General features: G+C 41.4%; 1 protein-coding gene and 1 long non-coding RNA gene across 9 annotated transcripts in view; both read left to right on the top strand.

The window, feature by feature from the left end:
- The window catches only part of ELOVL5 (ELOVL fatty acid elongase 5), a 40,113-nt gene extending 37,235 nt beyond the window's left edge, over window positions 1-2,878 (top strand). For all 8 annotated transcript variants that reach the window (XM_051613693.1, XM_051613689.1, XM_051613688.1 and 5 more), the window contains one exon: window positions 950-2,878. In XM_051613693.1, coding sequence (XP_051469653.1) covers window positions 950-1,081 — 132 coding nt within the window. In that variant the 3' untranslated portion in view covers window positions 1,082-2,878. The remainder of the gene's footprint in view (window positions 1-949) is intronic.
- Window positions 2,879-3,586: 708 nt separating this feature from the next.
- LOC127383402 (uncharacterized) lies at window positions 3,587-13,287 on the top strand. Its single transcript, XR_007889183.1, has 3 exons — window positions 3,587-3,713; window positions 7,192-11,443; window positions 11,745-13,287. It is a non-coding gene; the product is annotated as an uncharacterized LOC127383402 (long non-coding RNA).
- The last annotated feature ends 7,274 nt before the right edge of the window (window positions 13,288-20,561 follow it).

Genomic DNA, 20,561 nt, shown 5'->3' on the forward strand with positions numbered 1-20,561 from the left:
CCAGACTTGGTATGTGGTGTTCTGAGTAGTTCTTCATCAGGCTCTGTGCAAAAATGTACCCATCTTCAGAAAATCAAACCAACACGGCCTACTACCCCCAAACAAGCAAACTCTGTTATGTATTTTAAATTTCTCTTGAAAGATACTAGCATTTCAGGTCTGGTAAGAGTTATTAATGGTGGGAAACAGCAGGCTTCCCTATCTGATACTCCAATATTGCTTAAAATCAGTGCTGTCATTCACATCACTTGCTGTATATGAACATGCTGATTAAATGTGATAGTATATTGTAAATTTCACTTTCTTCATCGATTTTACCTATATTTTAACTTTTAACGTTTTAATTTTCTTTCATATACAAATACTTTGGGAAACACGCTCTTGTCAGGCAACTGAACCTCTTTGACAAAGACTAATTAATGTATATTTTTTCACTGTCTAATTTTTGTGTGTGTGTCCCGAGCCTCCCTGCTTCTGTCAGTTTTTGCTTCCCATGTTGGCCAGTGCAAATTCCCTTCACATTTCTTCCTCTGAATTTCCCTCACTGTTCTTGTTTACCCACTTCTTCAGGCTTTGTTTGAGATAGACACCTGCGGAGTATCAAACATCCTTCCTCACTTGTCATTTTGAGTACATTCTTCTGCCACAGTCAGCTCATCAAATCCCTTCCCTTGTTTCTAACATGTTGTTAAGGTAACACTGCCAGTGCTACCATCATACTACCAAGGCTTTTTCTTTTCTGGTGAATTAATTCTCTTGCTGTGGTGAATGAAAGCATAGTACAGTCTCCTACACAGAAAACTGTGGAGCTTGTTAGACTCTGCCACCAGCATGAAGAGTTTTTAAAAATGATGGATGCAAGTTTACTTGCAAGTTTCTGGAGTTACTGTGAGGAAGCAGTTATTTAGATCTATTTAAGTAAAACCATGTGTCTTTCCCTATATTCTAGACTTACAACAAGAAGTCATCCTCGAGGAGGAAAGAGTATCAGAACGGCTCTGCGGCCACCGCAAACGGGTACACAAACAGCTTTTCTTCCCTTGAGAACAATGTGAAACAAAGGAAACAAAGGAAGGATTGAAGACCAAACTGAAAAACCATTTTGATAACCCCAACAACAAAATCATCTGATTGTAAGCACAATAAGAGTTGTGCACTAATACTCTTAACAGCTACTGTAACTATTCCTGCCTAGAATAGTGTGATTTATGTAGGACTTAACCAGTGCAAACACCCTAGAAACTGTATACAGAACATAAAAGTAGGTTAAAGTTTAAAAATAATTCTGGGCTGTCACTGACTCCGCTATAGACTGTGGAAGGGAGTATTTTCGTAGTATCCCACACTGCTGTTGCCTTACTAGTCAATATGATAGGTGCTGAATTATGATTCACAATTTGAAAACACTGTAATGTAAACCTCCATTTTTTTTACTGTAGATCATGCATGTGATTGTAGAGGTAATTTGTACGATGCTGGTTTCAGTAGATAAACACACATGCCTTAAATTAAAAAGCAGGGCCCAAAGCTTATTACTGATTTAAAAATTAGGGTATGTTTCAACTTTTCATTTGACTGACTTTTTATTAAAAAGTCACTTAGAAGAATCCATTGATCATTTTACTGTTCTGTATGTGATACATGATGATACGTATCTCTTATGCAATACAGTGAAATTGGAAATGGCACATTTAGTTTTGTATATTTGGCTTTAACTGATTAAACAGTCACGAACCAGATAGAAAAGGTATTTTACCTTTTTAATAGATCTTATTTTTTTATTTGAAGTATGTCACTAATGTAAAATGAATTGGCGCTTACACAGTCCAGTAAGACTTAAATATTGTCTCTAAGGTTTAGAGTATATACAGGGTGGACCCATCTTTTCTTTTCTCTTTCTTTCTTTTTTTTTTAATTATTTCTGAGAATTCCTAAATGCTAAATGAAGAGTGGTTTTTAATATGGAAGCAGGCAGAATTTCAAGTATTATTACCATAGCCATACCCACATTTTAAGAGCTACTGTTTAAGTCTGTGACATATCTGAAAGAGTATTTAATAATGAAGACAGAAAGATGCTTTTCTGATGGAATTGTCTGAATTTAAGTTGGTATCTGTACTATTCGTCATGCAGCATATGTTCATTTTTAAAATGTGCCTAACACAAATGTGGATTTTTCCCAAACAAGCAAAATCAAATAGTCTAAGTCATACCTAGTGTTTTTTAAATGTTACTGAAATGTGCTGGAAATGTCTGTTACTGTAATGTGAGTTGTGTGTATCACCGGGAATGTTTTGGCTTGTTTTATGAGGATTTGGTTTGAGTGCATGTTAAAGTTATTCCTCCTTGTAAAATCTTGCATTGCACATCTGAAGAGTCAGTTACAAAGCCAATATCTGTTGCTGGTATTCTGGTATCTGCAGTGGTGGAGTGTGGCTTATGAATATTTCATTCATTAAGCTCTGAAAAATTGAATTGCGCGAGACATTCTGCTGATCATTGCTCCATTTAATTCTTTGGTTTTTGATATTTATATAAATGCCAGTTTAAACATGTTTAATTTTTTTAAAAGAAAATTAAATCTTTTTAAAAATTTTTGCACATCTCTTAGGGAATTAATAAGTTGTCCTACTAGCCTCGTGGGTTTTCATTCCTTTTTTTGAAGGAGACAGTGTCTATTATGTTTACATTATCAAAGCTTGTGCGTGTGTCTTCATTTCTAGGTATTGGTTTGCAGAGTCTTTACATAGCTCAGTACAGCAGCTATAATGTTCAAATTAGGCTGTCTAAATGTGCTAGAAATAAACCCTTGGCTCATCTGAATATACCTATATCGTTAATGTTTGACATGGTTTAATCATTAAAACACTTTTGATGATCTCTGCCTGAATTCTGGTGGGTTTGTACAGATTTAATGCATTGTGCCATTTTGTGTCAGGCCAAGGAGGAGCTGTCACAATGGAAGGGCAGCTACAGACATTCAGATAAATTTAGTTACCAAAGATTTGATAACACGTTCCTTACAGAAGCCTCTGGCTGTTGCTAAATGCTGTTGCTTTGCCTGGGTGTAGAAGTACTTGGATTAAATCTCCCACTGGGATTACTGAGCAGAGCAGCTCAAATGGCTCCAAGATGATGAGTGCGAGGAGCAAAGCTTAATGTGGCTGAGAGGGACTCTGTGCCTCAGATATCCTGTCTATAAAATGGACATAATACCTCTCTTGAGAATGGGAGCATTTTTTCAATTTCCTTATAGCTCCCCTTGCCTTTAAGTTATCATTTCTGAGCCCTCTTAGATTTGTGGGTTTAATCTGTGTTGCAACAAGCCCAGGTAGGTTGGTGATGGACTTAGTGAAAACAGAACTACTTATGTAGCTGTCTGTCTTCTCACTTGCAGACTCTTAGAACAAGAAACCTAGACCAGGGAAATGGGTTTTGTACTTAATTGCAAGGCCTAGAGGTTTCATGCTATGCTGGTCTCCTCTAGGAGGGACCTGCTAAAGCCTGAGATGGTTGCTAAGACAATTTTATCTCCTGTACATGCAAATTAAACTTTGACATTGGGTGTTTTTCTAACCAGGGGTCAGTAAGGTGCAGTTCTTTGGATGATAAGCTAAATCTACAGGGAGCACCTAGAATGCAGAAGCCACCAACCTGGCCTTCACCGGTGAGTCAGAAGACTGGTCTGCTGCAGTCCAAGCCTTTCCTTCAAGGTCAGTGGCACAGTGACAAAATGTGGTGGCCATATCACCATTTGTCACCATGTAGACCCAGTGACTTTGTCCAAAACTGGCAGGAGATGTGGTCTTGGGAAGATGTATAGCATCAGTAGTGTTTTCACACCTGCAGGTAGATGATTGTGTTTCCTAGGTACTCTTCCTAGGTATAGTCTGAGCAGCAACTGAAAAGTGTCAGAGCTGTAGAGGTTAGATCAAACTCTGCCTCCCTGCCTCAGCTTCCAGTGCATTACCTGACTAGGGCAAGAAGCAGCCTTTGGATCTCCCCAATCCCCCAATCACTTGCAGTTTTCCTAATTAATATAACTGATTAGTGCTTGGGATTATAAGAGAGTCCTTCAAAAGGACTTTTTGAGTTGTAAAGGCTAGAGAGATGAAAGAAGGCCAACTGGTGCCAACACGATGGAGAGATTTCATGTCAAGTTGGCTGAGGAGAATGAAACACTTAAGTACCTATTTGCAAAGAGTGAATGACCAAGCTTCAAACTGTGATGTTAAGGTCTCGCACAGCTCATGAGCTGACCAAATCCCTTCCTATTCTCAGGTCCTTCAGCCCAAGTGATGGAGAGGGAGGTAGTTGCTTCTGTTAAGCTGTGAGTGGGAAAGATAAGCCCAAATGCCCAGAACAGCTTTTCTTACGGCGGTCCTGGTGTGAAGACCCCATGTGCTGTGTTACAGGTGTGCAGGTCACCCTCAGGCTGGAGTCACTCAGGCACTGGCACTCCTGAGTTGGCAGAGGGTAGTGGAAAATGAAGACAACAATTCTGGAAATCTAAGAAATCTCTGGTTGATTTTGTATTCTACTTAATGCAAGGCAGATATTAAGAAAGCTTCTGACAGGACTTCTGCCACCAAAATTAAGGCAAAGAAGCCTCCTAAGCCTCAGTCCTAACAGAGAGCTGTTCAGGGGGTTACCTCTACCTCTGGTATGTGGTAGGTGTCTTGAGGCCTAAGTTGACAGACCTGCATGTTGTACAGGACTGGAATGTATATTGTTAAAAGGTACGGATTAAAAATTGAGACGTGAAAGTAAGCTAGATGCTGAAGATAAGTGTAAATAAAATCAAAGGCCCAATTATTTTGAGAGTGGGTTCTGCTGGGAATCCCCTTGGGGCAGTACAGGGCTTTATTAAAATATAGATAAGAGATCTCGTGTTAGAGAAATGCTGCTGAGAGCTGTGTTGGTACGGAAGATTAACTTGCATTGTCATTGTCATCCTCTTGCCAAGAATTACTGAGCAAACAGAGGTGATCAGCTGTAGTTGTCAGGATCTTGCAAGAACGAGTTGAAAAATCAAACTTGAATTCAATGTTCAACTTTTAATCCATATAATTTAAATAGATGGATATTCAAAACAAAATCTGTATGTTTCTCAATTTCAGTGAAGCAAATTTGGATGAGCAGAGGAAGCTAGAGTCCCCAGGGGCTCCCATGACATGACAGCAGCAAAGGCATTATAGTTAAAGATGCGAAAACAATCTCAAACAGAAAGGGGGAAAATTAGTAACAAAGGTCCCGTTAAAAAAATGAGTGTTAAAGTCCAGCTGGAATTTGGAGAAGGAGGAAAAAGACTTACCTTGTGTTCCAAGATCTAGAATGTAGATCCTATATAGGAAGAATGTAGGAAGTGGTATTTGGTAACTGGTAGGCTTGACAGTCTTGATTTCAGTATGATGAGAGGCTTCAGAATAAATGGGAAGAATGGGTACAAGGAAGTACACAGAAAAAGGAAGAAAATGTAACACAGCTTTTCTGGAAATGATCACATCTGCCTTACCCATTGTTTTATTAAAAAAAATACCATGTAGACAAAGGAAATACATCTGCCTTCCATCTGGAATAGGTACTATTTTTAATCTTGGAAATTATCTACATTAGAGCATGTGGTGGCCAGCAACAGGATCTGTGGACAAGCAAGGGTCAAACTGATGAGAAGATGGTTTGTGTCAATGCTTTCAGCCTGAACCAAGTCCATTAATAACGTTTAAAGTAATGACCTTGGTATAAAAAGTAGGAATATTCACAGTGATATTCGCAGATGACAACATGAGGAAGCACTATCAGTGCCAAGGAAGATTACATATATACCTGCAGCAACAACCAGATGACCTTGATGCCTGGAGTACAGGAGGGGGGATTAGTGTAAATCCCCCTTAGTGACCATAACACAATTTCAACTGTTTTCATGGGAGTTTTAGTTGGAAATGACTGAAGACGAGAGAAGGAAAGATATTTGAGAATTTTTTGTTCAACAGTCTAGAGCTGCTACTATGAAAGGACAGCAGGTAAAAATCTTACTTACTAATCAGTCTGGTTTTAGTAGAAAGAGGAATGAGCTAGAGTAGGGAGGGGGGTGATGCTGAGGCTCTGGCGGGTCTTCTGTCTGATGAATACATGTTTTTTCCCCACTGTGGTCACCTGCTCTCAAGAAAATTGATTCTAAAACATCAGTCATACAGAAGAGTTACTGTGATGGTCACAGAAGCAGAGAAGTCTTGCAAAATGGGAGTGTAGCAAGACCAAGGTTGAGAAGGAATGTAATTGCAACCTACACAGACCTTGTAATGGTAGACAGCATGAAGCAAAACAAGCTGTTTTTATAGAATCATTAAGGTTGGAAAAGACCTCTGAGATGATCAAGTCCAACCATCAACCCAGAATCACTGTGTCCACTAAACCATGTCCCAAAGTGCCATATCTACACTTTTTTTTTTTTAACACCTCCAGGGATGGTGACTCCACCACTTCCCTGGGCAGCCTGATCCAGTTAGTGCTTGACTACTCTTTCAGTAAAGGTATTTTTCCAAATACCCAATCTAAACCTCTTGGCACAACTTCAGGCTGTTTCCTCTCATCATATCACTAGTTGCGTGGAAGAAGAGACAAACCCCCAACAACCCCCCACCGAACCCCCACCTCCTCTCAGCTCATAATATTGACAAGTGTTGACACAAAACAAATGGGTGTAAGGTAGCCAAGGGTAAACTTAAGGCTAAAAACTGGAAGAGCACCTTTGTTGGTTGAAGTATTTAATGTGAAACCAAGGGAAATTCTTCCACACACACTGAAGCCGGGTATCGTGGTGTTTGTGTAGGGGGTCAGACATATGGTCTCTCTTCTCCTTTAGCAAGAGGGAAGCGTGACTTCATGAGCTGTTCTATCTGCCACTAGAAGCCAAATGTTTACTAAATGTTACTAATCCAATTTTACCAGCTGTTGCAGGAAATCAGAATCTCAGCTTACATGGCAGAAATAGGAGCTTTTGGAAAAGAAAAAATATAAAACTGTAGCCTTTGTAGTTACCTAAGTACCTTGCTTCCTTTAAATCAATAGAGTCTCAGTGCTTCAGGGCCTTTCTAGGTCTAAGTTCCTAAGATGTTTCTGTACCTTTAGAAAAAATTGCTTCTCTGAAAGACCTTCTGTTAATTTATCAATTTGCTTTGCTTCCCACAGTGCTCAGGGTTGGAAGAGAGAGAGTAAGAGCAGCTCTTGGTGTGCTGAGCTACTTGAGACATCCTTGATGCAAATGCACTTTTGCTCAGTAGAATAGTGATGAGTTTGCTGAAAAGACCAGGAACTATCTCCCATGCATACAGATGGCATAACTATTCTTGGATAAGTATTATCAGCTTTTTTTCCTTTTTAAATTGTTTGTACAGATTTTTGCAAATCATCATGAAAAAGACCCTTATGTCCTCAGAAGTTTAAGTAAAGAGCTACGAAGTCATCTTTACATCTGAGTCTGGTTTCCACGCTAAGTAAATGGGAGGAATTGCTGCCCATTCCCACAGTTATAAAGCTGTACAAGCAGATTTTGAAACGAGTGGGAAGTCCTGAAACCAAACCAGGCAATTTGGTGATGGATGTTCTGCCTGTTTTGTTGACATTTTTTCAATATCAGTATTTACCTAAAGTTCCTTTGCAACACAAGGTAATCAGAATAATTAACAAGTAAGTCTGGTCAGAACGGAGTTAGAGACAAGGTTTTAAAAAATCTCCAAAAGTGTGGGGTCAACCAGCTGGCTCCAGCTGGTCAGAGCACTTAGAAAAAATTACAGTGTGAGATTTTACTTCATGAAGTAGAAGTAAAAAAACAGCCCCAAAACCAACCAGACAAATAACCACTACCACTCGCTGCCCCAAAACTTCTCTCAACCAAAACCCATACATACCACCCTGCCAAAACAACACCAGAGCAAACAAAAATATCCCAAACCACAACTATGTTAAATTTTGCATTCTAGCCTCAAAAGTGGAGAGGGCAGCGCCAAGCAGGATTTGTAGAGGAGTTTTGTCTATTTCCCAGACGATTTTGAGGTTTAAGAATGACACAAGTGAGCAGGCAGCACCAAGCAGGATTTGTAGAGTTTTGTTTCTTCCCTAGACGATTTTGAGGTTTAAGAATGACTCAAGTGAGCACAAGGATTTTAAACCAAGACCTGCAAAAGCCAGGTCTGGCTAAACGCAGGACTGATGTCAGCCTTGCTGGCTGAGAAGGAGAAGCGGAAGAGGTGGGTGTGAGACCCGGCAAAGGGGGCGAGCATCAGTCCGGCCGAGCGCCCAGAGGCGGGGAAGGGGAGGGTAAGTGGGGCTGTGCTCCCGAGGGATGCGCTGCAGAGCCGTGCCCTCTCCTGGTGGCACCTGCGGGGTGACGGCTGGGGACAGGCTGCTGCCTGCCTGCCTGCCTGCCTGCTCGGGGGGACCAGAGCGATTTCATAAAAAGCTGGAGCTGACACCAGCGACACAGATTTCACAGCCAGAGACTTGTTCCTTACAATTGCACTGAAGTATGTTCTTAAAAGACCACGTCTAAGCCCTTTTTTAAAAGAGGTGGACTAGACAGAAAGGGAAGTATTAAGTAAACAGAGCTCCTGTCCTATATTGGAAACGGCCACACAGTAGTTCCTAGTAGTACAGATGATCAGGGCATAATTAATTTTGCATAACAGAGACAAGAATAAAATAGCAGGTTGCCCTTTATTTCACCGCCACAAAGACTGTACAATCAAGAGCTCTTTCTAGAGCGGAAACGGGTTGTAAAGGAGGAGAAGAGTAAAAGCAACTGTATCCTACCTCATGGCTTTTACGGTGCATCTGACCTTGATTACACAAATAACCTTGGGAATGCTGGCTTTTGGGAATAAGTGGGAGCTGTTTTGATTAAAAGAATCGGAATGCAGCTCTGTGTACCCTGATACCCAGGACAATTTCTGAGCATTTTATATGTAGAAGTGAATTAATGCATTCAAGCAGGAAAGAAAAACAGAACAAAGTCATTAAACTCAGCCCAAATATCAAATAAAGTTTATTTTTATATTAAAAATTAACATGCAATGGTTATTAACATAATGCATCACCAGCTGTTTGGCACACACAAATGGCTGGTAATTATTTAATAGCACTCAGTATTTAGCATGCTTTATAATAGATAAAGTTGGATGAACAAAATCCAAAATGTCTGGCCTTGGAAGAGGACCAGGAAGGGTGGTGCTAGGAAAGCAGCTCCTCTGCATTTCAGAGCAGAACATCCTCTCTGCTCTGACACCTCCGCGTTTGTGCACACCTGGCTCACCTGTGAGCAAACGTGAAAATGTGAGGAGTTATGTGAGTATAGCAAGAGTGAGCTTCTAAAACAGCATGGTGAGTGAGGAATAGAGGGATTTGGTTTTGTTAACTAATCATTAATCATGTTAATTATCATTAAGAATTAGTTAGAATCAAGGTCCTACAGTTGTCCAGAGATCACAGCTGGAGCACTAGGGAAAGACGACTGTTGGCCCCTTCTGTTGAGCAAAGCAGGAGGCTTTTTAAGAGAAATGAGGAACACAGTTCAGTGGAGAACATTTGGAGCAAGGAGAAGACACATAAACTGCCAGAAGAAAAAGCAAATAAGGAGAGAGACTATAACAGGCAAGAAAGATGGATGCCTTGGAGGCAGTTTTGAGAAGAGGGACAGGAAGAGAAACTGTAGAGTATGAAGATAACTGTTCTCATTATCAACAAGGTGAAGGAGGTTCTGCAAACATGACACCAGATCAGTATTCTGCTCATCTGCATTTACTGGTTGCCTCAGCAGTGGGTGCGTAATGAACACCCAAAACCATCCCTGCTCTCTGCAGAGCAGCTGTAGCTCAGGCTTGATGTAAGGGTAGATTTCCTTTGAGCAGCACTAAGACGCGTTCTCTTTACTCCTTTCTTCCTTTGGCCTTATATCAAATGCTATGTTCACCTTCTAGGCGTGGTTTTGCTTGTCAGGGCTTTAATTGGGGTCAAATGATTACCAGGTCAGCTGGCAATGATGCTGCCTCTCCTTGTCTGTACAGAAACCTGTGGTGGACTTCAACCGCGTATACTGATGCTGCTGTTTTCTAGAGGCACTTTTTGAAGTAGGCTACCTGGTACTGTTTTGCCTACCAAAAGCTCTTCTGCATCTTACATCTCTTGTCTCCAGTCCCAATGGCTCTTGCTGAGCAGGATCATTTGAAATATCTATATAGAGAAAAATTGCTTGACATTCAGAGTAGCATGAATAGCATCTCAATACTGATATTCAAACAACTGCTGCAACTCTTGCTGGTCAGTCTAACCCTTCACATCTGTCAGATGGAGTTTGGACAGCTGTGGGTTGTTGGGAAACACCTCTGTCCTGACAACTGGTCTCTGTTTAGGGTAATGGGAGCTCAGCATGAGCAGCAATATGGTGTCTGTTACCTGAACACCAGGTGCCACTGAACTCCCAAGACATCATTTCCTTACTATTTATTTTAGCTGATATTTTTTGGTTATTTTGTTGAAAATAGGGGGTTTTCCCTGTGGAAAAAACACATCTTCATTTCTGTCAAAGTGGTCTATGGAGAAAAACAACACAAAAATACTTTCCTACAAGCAGTACTAAACCATAATTTGAAAGAGGACACACAGTTTTAGGTGTCTGGAAGTTTGCCACGCTGAAGCAGCCACCTGTAAATCAAGCCTTGTCCTGTCAGCTGCTGAAAGATCAAATCACTTCAGTGCAGTAACTTTCTCTGAAAATAATGATAATAAATATACTTGATGATTGGTCCAGAAGTGCACTTGTATAGCAGAACTGTAATAACTTTGCTGGCTGGTTTGAGATACAGATTCCTCCTGAGGGAAAGGTTATACGTTAATCATTCATGGTAAAATGTGAAGAAACCAGGTCATAAGGAGACTGAGCACATTCTAAAAATAATGTAATCTGGTGAGGAAATGAAGAGGTCTGCAAGATGGAAACTTAGAGGACACTCTGGCTAGACTCTTTTGTCCTTTGAAACTGTAGATCCCAGATCAAATCCTATCTGGGTCTTTAGCAGCATAAGAACTGAACAAATAAATGCAGCATCCCGTGTTTAACTTGTAATTGACTGAGGCTGGATACTCAGCCCACTAGTGTTCAGTGGGGATGACCTTTTTCCCTGACTCCACTGGGCTTTTAGGCAATTTGAGATATTTTGAATGGGTTTGTCTGTATTTCAGATGGCTGAAGTCTTAAAATTCTCTTCACATTTCAAAGATTCCTGTTGGCAAAGCAGCTATGTTTCCAGGTCCTTTGTCTACCAGAGAGCATCAAGGTTGAGAGAGCTGCAGAGTAAAGGCAGGGGGACACCTCATCACTGTCCTCAGCTGCTGCTACAGAGGAGGAAACACAGGCTCTTCTTGGAGGGACACAGCAGGAGATCAAGAGGTACAGTGAAAGGACAAAGGCACAAGTTGCAGCAAGGGAAATTCAGATTAAATATAAGGAAAAAATCCTTCACAGTGAGAGTGGTCACAGACTGGCAAAGGCTTCCCAGAGAGGCTGTGGGAGCTCCATCCTTGGAGATGTTCAGATTTCAACTGGTTAGGCCCTGAGCAGCCTGCTGCAACTTGGAAGTTAGCCTTGCTTTGGGCTGGGTGATCTCCAGAGGGCCCCTCTAACCCAAATTATTCTGATTGTGACAGTGCAGAGAGTGAGAGGAGACAGACATCTGAGATCTTGTTTACAGGGCGAAGAAACTGCAATAGCTTTGCTCCTCCAAAGAGTGAATTACCTTGGACTCAGCCCAGGCCAAGCATGCCTGCACAGGAGTTGCTGCAATGGAAAGCCAGTGACAGGTTTATAATGTGTGATCTTTTTTGCATAGATGAACTCTTAGAGTGACTAAGAGAAGGAAGTAAATGTCACTCTAAAACAAACAGTCCTTGTTTTCATCCTCACCTCATCCCCTGCTCCCCCAACTGAGCAGTGCTGAGACACAAAGGCTGGTACCTCCTTCTCCTTCCTCTGGAATTAATGCTTCATGGGCTGTCCAGCTCCAGGACCACCAACTATCTTCCTCCAGAGCTAGGCCTTTGCTTCCTGAACATTTCAGCTGAGTACAGCCCAGGAGGGATAAAATACAATTTTCAAAATATCTGAAACTTGCTTAACCACCACTCAGACTTCTTGCACAGTCATTGCTAAATTAACTTGATTTTCTTCTGTCTTATTAAACAGAAAGGAAACAAAACAATAAAACTCAGGTTATTGGACAAGCAGCTCTATATTAATTTTGACATATTCTGTGTTCCGTATTTGTTAATAACTGTTGTTAGAAAAATTCACCCTCACTTCCTAAGTCCTTCCTAGCTCTTCATCATGTCTCTGTTCAGCTGCCTTAACATTTTACCAAAGATTCAGCTTGTACTTAGTCCATTTGCTCCTTTGATTCTTTATTCTGCACTCTGCTTCCTACAAGTAAGAAAACACCCTTTAAAAGTCATTTAGCCTCACCTGTGCTATAATGCATAGAAGAAAAAAGTGAGAATAGCCTGGTTTGTAAGCAGTGCTACTGAACTACCCTATTAGTAACAAAATGCTGCTTTCTTGTACCTGTCTTCTACAAGGATTGAGTCAAACAGGGGACTGAGCTTCAAAGGAATGAAGCTTCAAAAATGAAATGGAAAACAAACCTGGAAGAGAAATGTCTCACGCTTTGGGGTAAAGAGAGAAAATGTTACTGAGAACTTGCAGATCATGTTTTATTTCACCAAGGGGAACAGCCTGCTATCTTCTGTCAAGGGAAATAAGGGCACTTATCAAAGATACATTGCTCCTTTTTGACCATGGTCTGTGGGATTGCAGCTTGGAGATGCTGCCGCCCTCTGTGATGGAGTCGTGGTTGATGGGACCTGCCACTCCTTCTGTTACTGATTACACGTGTGCCAAACCGTGCGTGTCATCTACTCTTAATCTGGCACACCTTTCAAGGTCCTGACTGTCAATACTTGCTGTCTGCAAGCCTCAAGTGGTGCGCAAGACAGCTTTGTTCCTGCCCCAGGACACTTTGTCCTCCTGCTCTGTCAGGGCCCTGCAGGAACACTGCTGACTCCTTCCTCTAATTGCCTACAAGTGGCAAAAGCCAAAGACTCTTAGGAGTAGGGAGGCTGAACCATGCTCCGTGGGGTTCTGATTTTCTTTTTCTAATCTCTATTCCCATTCTGTCCACAGACTGTAAAATACACAGATCTCTATCAGTTTCATGCTGTTATGAAAGTAAAAGAACACAAAGGAGGACAAAGAAAACAAAGGGGGGGCAGCAGGCAGGTTGGGCGGGGTGTGTTCTCACCCATGAGCACAGGGATTGAAGTGTCTCATACATCAGCGCTGAGGCATGGGCAGCCTTTCCAGCATTTCCAGCTAGCGAGATCATTTATTGTAGTGAAATGACTCAGTGACCTTAAGAAGAAGCCAGAGCCTCTCTCTGGAGACTGCTGGAGAGGCAGAGTAATCTAATAGATGGGAAATTGCACTGAATACATCTTTTCTTGGTCTTGTTAATGATCTCCGCATGCACAGCTCATTTCTGAAAATAGTTGGAAAGTTGTTCTTGAGATTTTCAAATCATTTTGGGGTTGAAACCAGGTCACCACGGGGAAGTATAAAGCAGACTTTAACTGTGTGGTTACTTTACTTTCCAATGTAAATTTTGAGATCTTTTGAAACACAGGTGTCCATTTCTTATTTATTAAGGTCACCACAGAGCGATTTTCCCTAAACAATAATTTAAAAAAAACTACCCCAAGGCAAAACTGGAAAAACATTAGGCATTGGAGCACAAACTGCATACAGCTTGGGACAGAAAGAAGCGATTCAGCCAAGCAGTGAGTTTAGATGACTTTCAAAATTTTTTACTCCCCACTTTGAAATTCTGGAACATTTTTAGATTTCCTGTATCTACGCTAGATATGAAGACACATCACATGAAATGGGAGCTAGCAATACTCAGAGCAAGATGATAATGTCTGCTCCTAGAACAACCTGAGCACCTTATAATCATCCCTTTCAAACATGCTTAGGAATTGCTGCTGGCAGCTCCCACTTGGTTCAAATAAGGAATGTGCCCTTCTCACAGCTCAGGTGATTCCTGAAGTTATGCTGGAGCATCTGCAGCACTGTGAGGCCCTCCATGCCATCTCTGTGGAAACTGCTGTTTCCTCAAGAATCTGAGTCAGGCCAAGTCTTCTGCTGTCTGTAAACTGCTTTGCATACTAACAAAAACCCAGTATCAAGGAAGAAAGGGAAGTAGGAAAACTGAAACAGGCACGTGACTGCCCCATGGTATTTTAACTGGAGATAATTACCAGCCATTTTTCCTTGTGAATTTTCTCCATAGGTTTCCAAAGGCAGTGACAGAAAACAGACCAGAACAATGAGAAAGGGCATATCATGCATCCTGCACCTACACAAAGCCATATTGTCCTGTTGCTCATCTTAGCTTCTGTTTTCTTTCCATGTTGCATAATTTGGTGGTTAGAATCTTAGCGGTAGATGGTTATCCCAAAGGCAGCCATTTATTTTATGATTTCCCCTAAAATGGTTGTTCTGAAAGAGATCACTGACTCAACCTTTTATTTTCCTTTTGAAGAGTTTGCTGAATGTGAGTTAAAGAGGCATCCTTCCCTGGATGAGTAACCACTTAAACTTTGCATTCCAAGCAGTTTAATGTTTCTGCTTTTCTTTTCACTGTTACGTGACTAATGTTGCAGCGGTCTCTAGAGTCATGGCTGAATATTCCCTTTGCACATGTCCTCTACATACAAATATGTGAGGTTTTTGGCTTAAAAAACAAGCCTTGGTGAGCTCAGCTGTTGCCTGACAGCAGCAAACTCCTCCGCCTCTAGGATAGCTACTCACTAAAGGCCTGATAAACAATCCCAATCACCACTTTTCACATGTCCCTCAGAAAAGCTGCAGGACCAGGTTTTAATGCCAGTGTCCAGTATCGCACCTTTCCTTGATGTTGCTTTTCTGTTCAAAAACTTCTAGGCATTAATTTCAGCTATTTGACTGCCTTATGGGACAATATGTATTAGAAATCTCGTGTGCCCCAAATATGCAAAGTAGCAGCAAGATTAGAAGACATCTTTCAGTGCAAGGGAATTTATTAGAGCATCTCTTGCTTACACCTATTTAAAACTTAGATATGAGGAGGAGGATCAGCAAAATGAAGCGGGTGAAAAGCAGCTGAGAATGGAAATCATCACTTGCAAAGCCAGAGGACTGGACTGTAGCCAATCCATGTGGAAAGGAGAGAAGGCTCAGCTGGTGAGGAGGGGACACTGGGACTTTGTGTCTGACCTGGGTGCAGGCAGCATGCTATTGAAGAAGGTACGAAAACTGCTGCTACTTAGAGGCAGAAAGACCAATATTTCAGCAGCACTCCTGAAGATGCAATTCCTCATATGGAGCTTTCCAGATCAATTTGCTGCCTTTGTCAAGGTGATCTGGAGTCATGCGGATACTGTGGAAGGAATAGACAAGAACACCCTGACTTCCTCTGTCTTTCTCATTTTGCAAGATCTTCAGCTTAGCAGCCTTGAAGTTATTGGGAAAGGGAGGGAGTGGGTGTTAAAAGCAATTTTTTCACAACAACAATAAAAAAGGTGTTTTTGCGACAAAATTAGACTCTCTTTAAAGAAGCACTTAGCTAACACGTAACTAGAAGAAAGGTAATCCAGAAAGCAACAGTAAATTACTTTGGTCTCAGTTCTTTGGAGTGAGCTGTACAGCACCACAGGTATGGTGTTTCTATCAAGTCAAGACATATAGATACCACCACACGGTCAGCAGGAGTTCCTGTCAAACACAGGCTGTGGGCTACGGGTGTCCCTGCAGGCTTCTGCCAAAACACACAGGTCCTATCTGCAGCTGCTTCTCGTTCCTTGTCTTCCTGCTCCTGGTGGCCCCACAAAAGGAAGCCGGTGTCAAGGTCTGGGGTCTCAGGACAGTCAATGACAACTCACATTTGTTCAATGCACCTTCTATCCTTGGTCTCTGCTTTTCTGTGTCAACACCAACAGCAAGATCTCTGGATCTTTGGTGCCAGGACCATGCCACATGATGCCCTCATTGCTGTCACAGCTACAAGTCCAGAGGCTGTAGTTCAGTAAGAGCATGTGCAGAGAAGGCTGTTGGGATTCATCTTCGTGAAGGACAAATAGGCAAGTGAAATGCAGAGAAAATGAAAGGCTTGTCCTGTGCTGATAGGAGCACGAGGTGTAAGGAAACCCAGTGACACTTACTAAATTCCCACTGCAGTTTGTGCTGCAGCATGATAGTGGATGCGTAGGCAATCACTGGGGCATGTCATCAGATTACCAGAAACTTGCTGCACCATGTTATTAGATATGCTGAAAACTGGGCTGTATTTTGTTTCAAACACAGAGTCCATCTTCTGAGAGAGCAGTTTGGAGCAGACTCAGAACAACCTGCAATACCATGCTGATCATGTGGATGGATTTTTATAGCAAGGCTGGTCTGACACCCATCAAACTGAGTGGAAAGGCAGAAAGAAGTTCCCCCTGTCATGATGTACTGCAAGATAGAAAAACTACAGCCAGCACAGCTAAGTAATCCTGCCAGAGCAGCATGGTAACACAGCTGTACAGCTTCCAGTACCTAACCAACTACATTGCTTTATAGAGACATACTCACCTTTCAGTGAGCTTGGGGTTCAGGTTACATGAGTGCTTGACACAGTAGTCAGTCTTTCTGCAAACACAGCCCAATCAAGGTAAAATAGGAAAGGTCAGACTCAAAGCTAAAGAACAAACCAGGCATCCTGGGCTACCAGTTTTGCTGCTTATTACTCTGTAAGAGAAAACTATTTGGAAAAGCTGCAGTTATTGCAGATGCTGTATTTTGCAGTGTCACGTTATCTGAGGGACAGGCGAGTGTGAGTGAGGGCAGCAAGTGGGGCAGGAGATGGGACATAGGAAACAATGCTGCTGTTAGCATGTGAAGACTTCAGCTGCAGTAGAGTCCATTGGATTTTTAGAGAACAAGGTGTTGTCTTGCACCATTTTTTTATTATTACTATTAATTAAAGCTGTCCTAATATGAATCCTTGTTGCCAGTGAAACAAGGTCTGCAAAGTGGCTACCACAGCTAGGATTAGGAAGGGCCAGGAGAGAATATAGGGAGGGTGCACATGCCTTTTGCAGAGGTAAGCAAACCTGTGAGTGTCCTGCTGCCCTGGGGATATCACAGGCATCAGACACCAGCTCAGAAGCCTGAGATACTCAGCTCTGCACCCTGCTCCTGTGTGAGATATAATAGCAAGGACAGGCAAAATTCATAAGGTAGATTTTTTCAAGCCAGTCTTGATAAGCTTAGAAATGCGCAAATGTAGACAGACAGACATTGAATGAGAAAAGAGAATGTTGGTCATAATTTTATCAAAGAAAGAGACAATAATGACTGCCCATGCAGGTAGGCATATCTGTCTGGGTTTGGCTTGTTTCCAGTTCCCATAAGGCAGAAGTACAGCTGGCCTTCACCAAGTTTTGCTGTGGCTGTACAGAAATAGATGCTGGGAACCTGCTATGAAGTCCAAGGAGAAAATGTTTGAACAGAGGATATTGGAGCAGCTTTTGTTGGGTTGGATCAGATGAGGCCAGTAACACGGACAGAGGTGAGGGATTCCAAGGGGTGACAGAAACTATCTCAAGAGACTACACCAGACTGCCAAGCCTAGGCTTATAGCTGGGATTCCTTTATTCTAAGAGCAACAGAGACAGAACCTGAAATCAAAGAGATAATCAGGTGTAATCTGGCACTCCCAAAACTGAAAAATACCTGATCTTATGTCACTATTGTATTTTCCACTGATCCCTTGGATTCCAAGCTCAGCCCAACTGGAAGATTAGCTATGCTTCTCAGGAGTACAGCAAGCTACACCCTGTTGCAAAGCAAGCAACCAGAATTAAACTCACTTTGTCCCAGAAGGTGCTCCTTTCAGTTGCCCAAGCTGTGGAAAAGTCTCTCTCATTCTTGAATGTATAGAAGACCAAATTAGTTAAAGCTTTATAATCCTACCTGAACATGGTGTCTGCAAGACAGTGTAGTCTGTAGAAAGGGGAAAACAGCATGCAGGCAGGATCACCACACCAATTAGTTACACCAGAAACTGTGGCTGTTCTGAAGTCAGGGCATGATTAATTGATAGGAATTTATTTTGGAATTACCTGCAGCTGAGAATGAATTGAATAGATAGGATACTCCACCTGACCCTGGAGAATAGCAGAGAGTGCTGTCAGAGATACCAGAAATGAGTCAGTTCCTAAACCATGAAAATTAGAATGCATATTGCAACCACAGAGAGGTAACAAGGAAAACAATAATCATAGCATCATACAGACTTTCTGTTCTGAAGCAGATGGAACATGAAAGGAAACTCTTTCAGCAATTAAACAGTCTTTAAATCACAAAAGGTAAAATTACAGAATTGCAAGGAAGAGAAAAGCACCACGTTCAATAAGCAAGTGTCAGTCCACAAGATGAGATTTTGCATGCATGTGATGTTCATGCCGGGCAGAGCAACAGAATTAAATGTATTTGCACCAGATGCAAAGGCAAGATGAGAAATCAGATGTCTGATCAAGAGATGACATGAGTGAATGCACTAGGCTTTGAAAACTAGCAAAATAAGAAAGCAGAATGACCATAAAGTTATTTATATATTATTTTATAATATTCCCCCTAAGATACTGTAATTTTTAGGCATAAGACCCAGAAAAAGCAGTCCAATTAAAATCTTAGGTAATCCACAGAAGCCAATAGTTTCAGCTAAAGCATGTGAATTTATGATCTTAATGGAAAAACCCAGGAAAGATAGTTTATACAGTCAGCAAGATGCAGAAATTAAATCACAATTTTATCCAGACCTGAGTCCAGCACAGCATCCCAATACTAATGTTGTTCTGATATTACCATAATGGTTTTGCATCTGTGGAATAGCTGCCATGATTTTTACCCCAGGAAGTAAATAGAATGTCTAGAACTTGACATAGTTTACAGAGTGTCTGGTATGTTAAGAGAAAAAATTGAAGAGATTAATAAAGGGAATGGAAAGTTTCACTGCCAAAGCATTAGAGCTCACAACTTTATAATAAAGAGCTACCATGAAATAAAGTGAAACATCTATTTGCATACACTTGAGCATCTCAAACAGGTGATTAAAAAGAGCTCAGGCCCCAAACTACTCAGTTGGAGCTATGTTCATGGGGCAGAAAAAGATGTATTCCTAGCATTTGATGCTAAAACTCTGCCCAAGGGCCAAAAAAACCCAAAACAAAACAAAACAAATCTTCATAGATTATTTATGCTATTCTCTGAATTAGTAAGTCACACAACTACCAGACTATCAGCTGAGAATACTGCTTGGGAGCTAATCCACAAGTGGCCAAATACCAGTTTCCACATGAAGAAGGACTAAGAGGCCTGGCAGAGATATTTGCTGTATGGGATACAGCTTTGTGGACATGAAGCTCAAGTGGCAGAGCCTCTGGCAAATCACACCCACAATCACATCTCTCTGCTGGAAACAGCCAGGCAAGTAAACAAAATGAAAAATGAGAATATTGCAGCTGACTGAAGTATTATTGTTCAATTGGCACAAAGGAAAAATGGAGATGATTGCAAGCTGTTCAGTTAGAGCAGTTCAAGAAATTGTCATCTCATCAACAGGATTTTAATAACCACTTATTAAGGTGGTTATTAGGAAGGTGCTACAATGGTCTGCATGTGCATCCCTGTTCTGTGCAACACAGGCAGGCAATGCACAGTACCTCCCAAGCAGTCTGCCAAAGCCACCCTGAGAGTCTGTACTGGGTAGTGACCTAACCCCATGAGGGCAAAAGTGATGCAAACTATACATTTGTAGTCTGACCAAAAAAAAAAAGAGTCCAAGACATTAATCAGTGTTTGAACTCTGAGGTGAATTCTAGGCTAATGTGTCTGATTTATAATCTACAGCGTAGACACGCCTGTGTTATATGATGTGATCATCAGAGATCCCTGCAAAATGTGTAATTTCAGACAGCACTTCTAGAAAGAGGATGTCTGGACAGGGGTGGGAAATTAAATTTTCAAAGAAAAAGAACAGTTTTTAAAAAGTGTTCAATGAATGTAGCTGAAGCAGCAAAGCTAGAAGAACTACACTACCTACAACTGATTTCTTATTCAGAGCAGTTCAGAATTCAGAAATATGAGAAGTGGACAAAATACAAGATCATTCGCTGGTTCTGTTATCAAGGGCATTAACAAGACCAGTTACAAAAAAAGAATTAAAGAGAAACAAAGGACAAACAAAATGAACCAATGATTTAAAAATACTTCCATCTCAAAATGCACCCATCTTTCTTACAAAGTGCCAGACCACAGGGGAGAAGCTTTCACTTTTGGGTATTGAATGGTGAAGACAGCATAAGCATTTCAAATGGTGTTAAATACAGAGGCAGCAAACTTGAGGATACATCAGGGCCATCTGGGAACAAAAGCT

Source organism: Apus apus, chromosome 3 (assembly GCF_020740795.1).
Source record: "Apus apus isolate bApuApu2 chromosome 3, bApuApu2.pri.cur, whole genome shotgun sequence".
Taxonomy (NCBI): domain Eukaryota; kingdom Metazoa; phylum Chordata; class Aves; order Apodiformes; family Apodidae; genus Apus; species Apus apus.